At 38.2% G+C, this 12,433-nt stretch overlaps 1 protein-coding gene across 2 annotated transcripts in view; it reads right to left on the bottom strand.

Moving 5' to 3' along the window:
* Positions 1-1,597: 1,597 nt before the first annotated feature.
* itprid2 (ITPR interacting domain containing 2) overlaps positions 1,598-12,433 on the bottom strand; it is a 71,160-nt gene continuing 60,324 nt past the window's right edge. Inside the window, exons 13-19 of one of the 2 annotated variants that reach the window (XM_052148447.1) lie at positions 11,498-11,572; positions 10,545-10,660; positions 8,975-9,122; positions 8,506-8,571; positions 7,248-7,643; positions 4,336-4,464; positions 1,598-3,067 (exon numbers count right to left, since the gene is read on the bottom strand). In XM_052148447.1, the coding sequence (XP_052004407.1) occupies positions 4,357-4,464; positions 7,248-7,643; positions 8,506-8,571; positions 8,975-9,122; positions 10,545-10,660; positions 11,498-11,572 (909 nt within the window). In that variant the 3' untranslated portion in view covers positions 1,598-3,067; positions 4,336-4,356. The remainder of the gene's footprint in view (positions 3,068-4,335; positions 4,465-7,247; positions 7,644-8,505; positions 8,572-8,974; positions 9,123-10,544; positions 10,661-11,497; positions 11,573-12,433) is intronic. The other variant, XM_052148448.1, reaches the window with a different exon arrangement.

The raw sequence follows: 12,433 nt of genomic DNA, 5'->3' as shown, positions 1-12,433 counted from the left end.
TCACCTTATGACCCTCGTCATGGCGGAGGGGCTAATATGAGTACAGATATTACCCAATGAGCGTAATGAACGTCTCCAGTACGGAGGAGCCATAAAAACAGGAACTGTTTATTTTACACATCAGAGTACGTCTGACGGACCATTGCGTAAACTTCATGTCAAGCACAAGTCTCAAAAGTAGATGTTTGTGTCGTGCAAGTTGCCAAAATCATTGTGAAATGAGCTTTGATGAAAATAGTAATGTCACCAGACCGACCAAGAGTCTATTTATGTTTAGACACACACAGACAGCTGCACAAACAAGCTCTTGTGTCGAGGGGTGTCTACCGGAGTTAAGATGCAGAAAAGTGTGATTGAAAGGGCCAGGGATTGGCAAAAAAAAAAAAAGATTTTTTACCCTCTGTTAGACAGAATTGAGTGAAATCTGATAGATGTTGTAATAAAGTACATTTTCCCTGACCATTCAGTCCGTCTTCTCTGTAGAAAAATATAACATATCACAGCCACTGCACAATGTGCCTAACAACGTGCCTTTAGCAGTTCATATACATTATTCACAATACAGCCCAGTCTTTAGTACATTATAGCTTTTTAAGGACACCAATATTTATAAAAAAATTTATTTTAAGGTCCGGTCAGGCTGGTCTGTTAGCTGGTTTCAGGAGATTCTGTGCACTTCTCAGCTGGCCAATCTGGGAGGCCAGTTTAAACCAGCCAAGACCGGTTTGATCTTTTTTTCCCCAGCAGAGAGAACGCTGTACTACAACATGGTGAAAAGTTCATAACTGTTACTAAATTGTGGATTTTAGAGTCAGGTTTCCATGGTAACAGCAGGTCAGATTGAGTTTGTATCAAAATAATTTTTCTGACCCACAGGTATTTTTCATCATCACACTTGACTAAACATAGCAGTAGGAGGGAGAAAAGAACCCTGCCATTAATATTGTTGCTCGCATTAAAAACGTTAATTGCACGTTAAAAGGAAGACCATGACTGAAAGAGTTTTACTGTGAAAATGTTGAAGCTGAAATGATGCAATAGCAATTATCTAAAAGCTGTTTGTTTGTAGTGTTTTGTACAGCTAAGGCCACATCCGCACTTTCCCATTTTCTTTTGAAAACTCGGTTTTCAGTTTCTTAGTGTCATGGTTTGAGGCAAATCAAGGGGAGCAATGCCCCCAGACCCCCCTTGGGTCAAGCCATGGTTTCATACCCAATTTTGTACGATATATGTTTTAATTGCAAGAAATATGGAGATCATGTTAAATCATTTTGCGATTCTGTCCCATCAGTCTCATGTTAATGCATTTGTCTTGTGACTACACTTTTGAAAGTGTGTACTTTAACGTGTACATTTTTTATTTTTGTTTACAAAGGCGAAAATATCTTCTGCATCGGCCTACTCGACAGCTAATGAAAGATGCTGTTGGTACAGCTTAAGTTGTATTGAACCCAGAACATTCATATTTTTTGTACAGCATCCATATTGGAAGACATAATTTTAACAATCCTCCACCATGTCCAAAATTCCCAAAAAAATCATGACACGGCAAAAAACATGTGTACAAAATAAATACAACTTTATTAATTATTTGCATTAAAGATTATCCCTCATGCATCCCAGGTGAAAAGGGAACATATGCCCTTAGTCACATAAATCAATTAGTATTACAATTCATTACAGCTTGGATAAAATCTACATCAGTAAACCATTCTGGTAACACTTTACATTAGTGTTCCATTTGTTAACAACATTAATTAACATGAACTGACAATGAAAAATACTTTTACAGCATTTATTAATCTTATTTAATGTTAATTTCAACATATGCAAATACATAAAAATCAAAAGCTGTATTTGTTGACATTAGTTAATGCATTATGAGCTAACATGAACTAACAAAGAACAATTGCATTTTTATTAGCCAACATTAAAAAGATTAATAAATATTGTAAAAAATACATATTGTTCATAATACCCAATTCATTAAATATGTTAATGAATGGAACCTTACTGTAAAGTGTTACCACAATTCCGGTGTTCTTTCATTCACACTGGAAAAGTCAAAAACGTTGAATTCTCTGCTCTTTAAATGCTCATCTAAAAACAGCAGATTGGACAGCTGCTGTCTGCAAGAATTCAAACTAAACCTTTTTAGAATGTGCTAGCAATTATAGAGAATTTAGTGCTTATCTTTTTAATGAAAAATACATTTATGCATAAAGCTTAAAAGGATAGTTCACTCAAAACTGAAAATAATGTCATCATTTACCCACACTCATGTTGTTCCAGACCCACGTGACTTTCTTGCTTTTCTGTGTAAACCAAAAGGAGATTTAGGGAGTATGTTAGTCTCCGTCCCCTTTCACTTTCACAGTCTAGAGAGAATAATGCAGTGAAAGTGTATGGTGACTGAGGCTAGAATTCTGCTCAAAATCTCCTTTCGTGTTCCACAGAAAAAGAAAGCCAGACTTGTGTTTTCGTTTTTGGGTGTACTACCCCTTAAGTGTCTTTTCTATACATATCGAATGTTACAGACTATCAACATAAACTAGACAATGGAGACAGCTATGTGCATTATGAACGTAGAACAGTAGTTGTGATAGGTCAGTTCAAGTTGAAAAAAAGTGTAATGTATTGCACAGTTAGTTCCTCACAGAGGTTGCATTAGAAAACAAGTCTGATTACAGTAGACATTTTGTCCAAGGCAGACAAACACACCCACAAACGTTGAAACCGGTACACACCCACAAGTCTTTACAAGACCGCTATCAACACTTGCAAAAATTCTACAAGATCTGCATCATGTACTTAAATACAACCGAAAAGATTCATTACATTTCTGTAATAGATACCACATTAATATCACAATAAGCCATGTGCCTTTTATGGGTTCAGACAAATGGAAGATTTCAACCACTGTGAATGTAGAAACAGGACCGTAATGCAGAAGCAGACAGCAGAGACCAGAAGGCTTCACAGACAGAACCAGGGAATAGGTGCTGGGCCGTTTTCAGTGCAAGGTTTTAACCAGTGTTCAGTGTAACTTTTTCACAGGATTCAACTGCTGAAGGAAGAAAAATAGCAATAATGATTGAGGACCGTTTCAAAACGTGAGCTGCCTTGCTGCATTTACATTACAAAATCACATTGATATTTTTTTGCATTCAAAAACAGCTAGACGGAAACATCATCCTGCCACTCTTCATCGAGAACATGCATGCACATTCACTGGACCAGCCTGAAAAAGTTATTTTTTTAGCATGCTCGGAGCAAAAAAAAATACTTCTTGACCTTTGAGTGATTTTGGTCATTACTCGTTTCAAATATTTTTTCTTTATATTGTCTCTCAATTAATATAAGGATCAGCATGCATAAATAAAGGGATAGTTCACCTAAAAATGTTAATTCTGTCATCAGAATTACTCACCCTCATGCCATCCCAGATATGTATGACTTTCTTTCTTTTGCTGAACACAAATTACGATTTACTTTTAAGAATATCTCTCTGTTGGTCCTCACAATGCAAGTGAATGGTGACCAGAACGCAGAAGGTCCAAAAACAACACAAAGGCAGCATAAAAGTAATCCATGTCATCAGAAGTGATATGATAGGTGTGGGTGAAAAACAGATCAATATTTAAGTCCTTTTTTTTTTTTTTAGCTCCAAACAGTAGGTGGCTGAATGTGAAAGTCACTTCCACATCAGAAAATAGAAGTGAAAATGAAAATGTAGATTTAAAATAAAAAGGACACAGATACTGATCTTTTTCTCACCCACACCTATCGTATCACTTCAGAAGATATAGATTAACCACTGAAGTCATATTGATTACTTTTATGATGCCTTTGTGCATTTTGGACCTTCTGAGTTCTGGTCACCATTCACTTGCATGGTATGGAACTACAGAGCTCAGACATTCCTCTAAAAATCTTTACTTGTGTTCTGCAGAAGAAAAAGTCATACATACCTGGGATGGCATGTGCAAGTAAATAATAAGAGAATTTTCTTTTTTGGGTGAATTAACCCTTTACAAATAGTAAAAAAAAAAATTATTATTATAAAGTAAAACGTTATATAGACAGAGATGCACTGATACCAAGTGATACTGTATCGGCCCGATTCGAGTACTACGGAGTAGTATCTGTGCATCTCTAGTATGTCACTGCTAGACATGTCAACTCCTCTAGTACGAAACGGATATACAAACAACAGTATAAAAAACTTGCAAGCATATCATACAAACACTATACATTTTTAGGAGAGGGCAATATATTCCTTCATGTTAACTTTAAGATGAAGTTACCAACATACTGCAATCCATCAAAACAAACCTCAAGCGTCAGCCAAGCTGCTCACACAGGGTGCTTTCTGGCTGACAGAGGAGATCTCTGAGGCGACACAACAGCCAAGAGCTCATTCACAATCTCTTGTCTGATTTCATGTGCGATGCTTTCTTTAATCTGTGGGAAATACATAAAAAAAGACTGCATCAAGGGCAGAAACACCAATGGTTGATTGCATTCACGTAGCACTACCAGAATAAATCGTTATGTTAAATCGGATGTTAAAAGTATTTTCGGCACCAAGAAATTCCAATAGTATTGACTAGTGAAGGAGTTTTCAGATGACCTTATTATAGACAATGGATAAAGTCTGTGCAGCTCCACATAAATGAAAGGCCCAAGACATGGCAGTACAGTGAAGTGTCAAACACAAATTGACATGGTGATGGAGAACTTCAGGTCTTGCCAAGAAGTTACATCACTCCACAGGCTTTGAAGTTTCCCAGGCAACTAAAAGAAACCAATTCATTCCAAGTTTCCCCCCGAAGGACATGATGCATGATTTTTCATGAGCAAATTTGTCAATCATTATACCCCACCAAAAACAATTACATTACAAAGAACATGCTGGAATTGTGCCAAAGACACAGTAAAATAGACTTTTTCCACTTTCTTTTGATACTGGGGAAGGAAAACACTGGCTACTTTTATGCTTTTCGTGTGCAACATTTCCCAAACTCAAAATCCTTCATCTGAAAAGAAATATTCTGAAAAATATTCTGTAATAGTGGGTGGTATGACCAAAATGTATTATTGTAGTAAGACTAGTTTTATTACACATTATGGTGGATATCACAATGCAGTGATTTGTGCTGTAAATAGAACAAAACAATGCTAGAGATTAATATATTGAATGCTGTTAAAACATTTCTTTATCTGATTTGGCATAACTGTATCATTATGTTCTTTCCATGGTGTTGATGCTTTTTGAGTATATAATCTGTGATTTTTATGCGATTGAGATGAGCTGTTACATAAATATAGGTCATATTTATATTTGCTCATATTTTGCAACGAGTATATTCCAAACGGTCTCCCGAAGACAACTTCTGTTTTATAATGCCTGTATAATATAACACAAGGTACAGTGATATAAATACACATGGACTGTACATTTCTTTTCTCCCCAATTTGGAATGCCCAATTCCCAATGCGCTCGAAGTCCTCGTGGTGGCATAGTGACTCACCTCAATCCAGGTGGAGGACGAATCCAAGTTGCCTCTGCAGCTGAGTGTGTCAATCCACCCATCGTATCACGTGGCTTGTTGAGCGCGTTACCATTGAGACGGAGCGTGTGGAAGCATTTACGCACAACACACCACGTGCCCCACAGAGTGCAAGAACCACATTATAGCAACCACGAGGAGATTACCTCATGTGACTCTACGCTCCCTAGCAACCGGGCCAATTTGGTTGCATAGGAGACCTGGCTGGAGTCACTCAGCACACCCTGGATTCGAACTCGTGACTCCAGGGGTGGCAGTCAGCATCTTTACTCGCTTAATATTAAAAATAATATAAAAGAAAACACTGGCTCACGGTTTCTTTATTTAAACAAAAATATAATACTTTGCTAAATTATCCTTGCAATAAAAATATTTGAGTGGTTCCATAAGCAGATTGGACAGTTGAAGACTGGAAAAATGTTGCCTGGTCTGAGGAGTCTCGATTTCTGTTGAGACATTCAGATGGTAGAGTCAGAATTTGGCGTAAACAGAATGAGAACATGGATCCATCATGCCTTGTTACCACTGTGCAGGCTGGTGGTGGTGGTGTAATGGTGTGGGGGATGTTTTCTTGGCACACTTTATGCCCCTTAGTGCCAATTGGGCATCGTTTAAATGCCACGGCCTACCTGAGCATTGTTTCTGACCATGTCCATCCCTTTATGGCCACCATGTACCCATCCTCTGATGGCTACTTCCAGCAGGATAATGCACCATGTCACAAAGCTTGAATCATTTCAAATTGGTTTCTTGAACATGACAATGAGTTCACTGTACTAAAATGGCCCCCACAGTCACCAGATCTCAACCCAATAGAGCATCTTTGGGATGTGGTGGAACAGGAGCTTCGTGCCCTGGATGTGCATCCCACAAATCTCCATCAACTGCAAGATGCTATCCTATCAATATGGGCCAACATTTCTAAAGAATGCTTTCAGCACCTTGTTGAATCAATGCCACGTAGAATTAAGGCAGTTCTGAAGGCGAAAGGGGTCAAACACAGTATTAGTATGGTGTTCCTAATAATCCTTTAGGTGAGTGTATATATATATATATATATATATATATATATATATATATATATATATATATATATATATATATATATATATATATATATATATATATATATATATATGTGGTTTCTACCGCAATATCGAGAGAAACCACATTGAGTAGCGCAAGTTATCCCGCTCTGCATTCTCCTATCCCTGTCTCACGTCAAGCCGCTCCACCTTCCTCTTCCATTTCACAGACAAAATGTGTGCCGTGACCAGTATACATGTAACATGAATGAAATGAGGTTTGCATTTTTTGCCACGCTCCGGCAATTTTGAATAACCGAGAGAGACGATAATCCAAAATGTATATGAAATATCAATAATGTTGTCAAATTTCTACCGGCTATTGTGTCTACCAGTATATCACCCACCCATATGAAGATTGAACTTTTACTTTAAAGTTACTGTTATTTGGTTGTGTTGATTATTATATCAAGCAAAATGGACATTACAACTGACACATACCAAAATGCATCAGAATCTATTAGAATCAAATTAAGAGCATGCGAATCAAAATCTAATCTAATCGGGAAATCTGTATCGTTACCCCGCCCTAGTGTTACATGATACAAAATAAGTATATCTCCAATAGGAAAACACAACCACCTCTCACCTCCTGAATAAGATTTTTCAGGTCACCATTGCCTGCACTTCTACCGTTCCACTCTGAGGGAGTGCTGTCTTCAGTCATCCTGCTCATCCGACCATCCAGTGACTCATCCTCACCTCTACTCAACTCAAAGGAGGTGGCTGGTGTCAGGCTGTGCTCAATCATCTCAGGGGATACAGGCCGAGGAACCTCATCTCTAGGCCGTCGAGGGACTGTGGGCGTGAGATTGAGGGTTGTCCGGTAAACGCCGCCTCTCTGTGGGGAAGGAGAGCAGGACTGATGTGTTCCGTTCAACCTTTTGGAACTGGACGCCCGCGATGAGCGGCCTGAACTGTGTGTGTCAGCTTCATATCCCAGTTCAGACTGAAGGTACATCTGCTCCCTTATCAGGTCGGTCACCTGTACACGCACACACACAAAGAGGAAAGGAATGAGAGGAAAGTAAGAGTAGAATAGGGCAGTGGTTTAGGTCCCTAAAATGGGCAGCAGGTCTGTTCTGAAAGGGTTGTGGATATAAGAGAAAAAACAATAACATTTGTTTTAATTAACAAAAATAAAAATGCTAAATAACCATATAAACATGCATAGACAGGATGGCAGAACAAATAGGTTTATCAATTTGAAAAAGGAGGAAAAGCTTCCAATATCTTTTGCTGTTGGCGTCATGAGCTGACCTCAAAAAAACAATAACTATACATGAACAAAACTACGCAATTGGCCCCCAGTCCCTTCCATTATAAGTGCCTCACTGGAACCTCAATTTTTGCTTTTTTTTTTTTTTTTTTTAACGGAGGTACGAGCAAAAATGTATTTTTATGGTAATCAAAATTATGCCACAAATGCTGTCGATTGGGCTTAACGTGTATTGAACCCGGAACATTCCTTTAATAAAGATTTTTAAAAAATATTTTATCGAGATTAACGTCACTAAAAGCAATTTCTAACCGATGAAATGCTTTAGAGCAGAGCATAACTAGAAAAATGTAAATTCACTATAGAAATTTTCATGATTTAAGATTGAACTAATTTACATGATTTTTCCAGGCCTGCAAATCGCTTTTAAAATTCAAATTTCCATGACTGTGAACCCTAATTTTAATGCATTTCATAGTCTCATTTTTAAGAAATGTTTGTGCAATGTAAAAGTTGGGTCCTGAAACCAGAAATCAACTAGTTGAGAAGCACAGGAATAAGTCATGGAGATGATAAAGTATCTGATAGAGCACCCGGAAACATGAGGAGGTGCTGTCAGTCCACTCACCGGCTCCATAGCCCGCAGGGCAGAAGAATTAGACAGGCTGTCCATGCTGTGGCCTCTGTGCATGCCCTGCGAGATGCACATATGTGTTACTAAACATCCATATATTTACAAATACTGTATCACAGATCTAAGCTTCCAATTTTCAATCTGCTGAGTACTTAAAAAAAATTATATGTGAAGGCTGTTCCAAAGGTTAGACAGAATTATTACACTGCCTTCTAGGTTGCATTCTTTTGGCTACATTTTGGTTTCATTTTACTTAGGATATTACCTACCTTAGAGACTCCTAAGTAGGCAGTAGGTAGCTAGGCAACTTTCTACATATTATAAGAGAGCCATACTTATGGTACTATATTTAAAGCAGAGCAGCTGTCATGAACATCTTATGCCTGCTATTATTACAGAATGTATGCTGGGTGCTCTATAACAATGTATTGAAAGTAAGGCAGTTGCAGTTGCATTCACTGACCATGTGGTGGCGGTAGAGGCCGCTGAGCTGTGAGCTGCTGCGCATCTGTTCATTGAGAGAGAGCAGCCGATCCTCCAGCTGCAGCTCCAGTTCTTGCAGCTCCTGTCTGACTGCACTGCGCAGTGTTTGAAGTTGATCCGCTTCCCGTCTGCAAACCCATCAGACAGACAGATTAAAATGTAGTATTTAATCGCACATTATAAGTACATCCTGAAAACCTCATTCTAAGTAAGATTACTCCATTTCTATTAATTAAAATAGAAAAAAAATATTATTTTTGAGTAATTAGGATAGTGTCTTTGAAGCAGATAACAAATTATTGGCTTAAGCCAATAGCCCCCATAAATTAAAGATATAAAATATTACAATATTGACAGATGAATATATCTCTTTGACACAAACTGGTTAAATGGAGATTAGGCGCCCTATTTTAAGAGCACTTGCGCTATGCCATAAGTCATAAGCACAGAGTCAATGGGCATTACATGCGCAAAGTCTAGGCACAAGCAGGTGAAAATCTAAAATGGCGAAATCGCGTGAGAAACGTGCTAATATGGACTGGGTCAAGTGCAATTTATTTTGGAGGTTCTTCTCCATTTATTGAAGCATCTGCATCATATTATATAGTCCATTTCCTCAAGCACCTGTGATATATAAACAAAGACGGCACATTCATAAGAAGTTGGTATGGTAAATTAACTTTGTGCAATGAATTAGAATCAGATTGCTTTATTTGTTCTTGGTGGGTGTGGTTTTTAGGATATGTTCCAGTCCAGGCCTACTAGCAAGCCTTGAGTGACACAATCACACTTTAAGTGATGTACATAATTTGAAAATGAAAAGCAAGAGATCTTGCGGATGAGTCGGCTGTCATCACTGCTGTCATCACCAATGAGAAAGAGATCCTTATGGACTTATGGAGATGTTCTGCATTATTCATGCGATTGTATAAAAAAACATGAAAGGAGGACTGATTTTCACTTCAAGCTAATAAGTGCTTTTTGCATTGTCATAGCAACATTAGGAGTTTTCTAAGTGTAAATTAGACTGCTTGAGCATTCAGTGTCAGATCAAGTTTTGAAAAGTAACCGTGTAGCCTGACGAAACAAAATTTATTGGTATTTGGTATTTGACTCCTTGATTCTGGATTTCGTGTATAGATGTGATTTTAAAACGTCACTTTGTATTATTAGTTGACTGCCATGTAATGAAAGATATATGGCATACATAGTCTTATTCATTGTGAAACTTTCTTAATGGTATGAATCGCACTGAAGGCCTTGACTTAAAATGCACAGGTCGCGGCTGAAGACTGGTGTATGTAAATTTTCTCTGTGTCTATTAATAAAAAAATAATAAAAAAAAAAAAAAGTGTAAACAAAACCTCTGTTGAAGGATGTTTACTGACTTGGGTCAAAAATAGCTATGGCCAAACAGGTTGTACTGTTTATAAATGCATTTAAATAGCTCCTAAAATGTTGCACTGTGTTGCACTAGCAAAAATAAACAAGAAAAACTAATTTGCCCTACAGCTCTGGTCCTTGCTATGAGGTTTGTTTTTTCTCTGCACCTCTCATCCAGACTAAGATGCTGGTAGACCACAGACTGCTGTCTCATGAGAGCGAGCTCCAGGTCCATCATCTGTGTCCGGAACACGTTCAGACTCCTGTGCCGCATCTGCAGCTCCTGCAGTGGACGGCAAGATGGTAATAGGTTATAACCTAAACTGATGCACAAACTACACTACCAGTCAAGAGTTTGGATGCACATACTAAATCTTCATCGTGACTATTTTCCACATTTTAGAATAAGAACAATTTCATCAAACACTATGAAATAACACAAACATAAAAAAAATATATATATTAAATTTTTTTAAACAAATCAAAACTACCTTAAATGTATTTAGATTATTCAAAGTTGCTATACTCTTTGCCTAGATTACTGATTAAATCTTAAACTGAAATTTGTGGGCACAACTTATCTTTGTCTAACTAATTTCAAGCATTTAAGCATAAACCTTTAGATCTAAACACTTAAGATCTCAAGAAACAAAAACAAGTCAAGAGTGTCAACTTTCTTAATTTAATAAGAGGGCTCTATTTTTTATTTGATATTTCTCCCCAATTTGGCATGCCCAATTCCTCGTGGAGGCATTGTGACTTGCCTCAGTCCGGGTGGCTGAGGACAAATCTCAGTTGCCTCCGCATCTGAGACATTCAATCCACGCATCTCATCACTTGGCTTGTTGAGTGCATTACCGCGGAGACCTAGCACACGTGGAGGATCACACTATTCTCCACAGCATCCATGCACAACTCACCACACACCCCACTGAGAGCGAGAACCACATTATAGTGACCACGAGGTGGTTAACCCAACGTGACTACCTTAGCACTTAGGAAGCCTGACTGGAGTCACTCAGCACACCCTGATTAGAGGCCTCTATTAAACAAGTAATGCAACTCAAGCATTTGGAACTGAATGAGCATGTGACTGCTTTCTCTTAGGGGAATGATGTACCTCATATAGCGGTTGGACGGAGCGGGGTGTACCGATCCTGTCAATGGGTGTGTCATCTCCTCGCACGGATGAGCTCTGCCAACAAAACCACAAATCTGTTATGAATTATGAGTCACACAGGAAAAGCATGTCTCAACTGAGCCCTGGATAATGTGGCATGCTGATTCAGCTGATTATTTGCATTTAGGAAGGGATTTGCATGAAACCGGAACACACTACCTTGTTCAACATTATGCAGCTATATCACTGACTCTGTGGTTTAAAGAACATAACAGTTATTACAGGTCAGTTAAACCAAGTCTTATTACACTGATCTATATACACCAAGAAAGCCATTAAGACACAAATATTTGAGATATTATTAGTTTTATATCATAAAGTGTGTGTGTATATATATATATATTATAAAGTGAGGAAAATAAGTATTTGAACACCCTGCTATTTTGCAAGTTCTCCCACTTAGAAATCATGGAGGGGTCTGAAATTGTCATTGTAGGTGCATGTCCACTGTGAGAGACATAATCTAAAAAAAAAATCCAGAAATCACAATGTATGATTTTTTAACTATTTATTTGTGTGATACAGCTGCAAATAAGTATTTGAACACCTGAGAAAATCAATGTTAATATTTGGTACAGTAGCCTTTGTTTGCAATTACAGAGGTCAAACGTTTCCTGTAGTTTTTCACCAGGTTTGCACACACTGCAGGAGGGATTTTGGCCCACTCCTCCACACAGATCTTCTCTAGATCAGTCAGGTTTCTGGGCTGTCGCTGAGAAACACGGAGTTTGAGCTCCCTCCAAAGATTCTCTATTGGGTATAGGTCTGGAGACTGGCTAGGCCATGCCAGAACCTTGATATGCTTCTTACAGAGCCACTCCTTGGTTATCCTGGCGGTGTGATTCGGGTCATTGTCATGTTGGAAGACCCAGCCTT

Source organism: Xyrauchen texanus, chromosome 18 (genome assembly GCF_025860055.1).
Source record: "Xyrauchen texanus isolate HMW12.3.18 chromosome 18, RBS_HiC_50CHRs, whole genome shotgun sequence".
NCBI classification, from domain to species: Eukaryota; Metazoa; Chordata; class Actinopteri; order Cypriniformes; family Catostomidae; genus Xyrauchen; species Xyrauchen texanus.
Note: the sequence above shows the minus strand (reverse complement) of the source record. Positions and strands in the feature narration are given on the sequence as shown.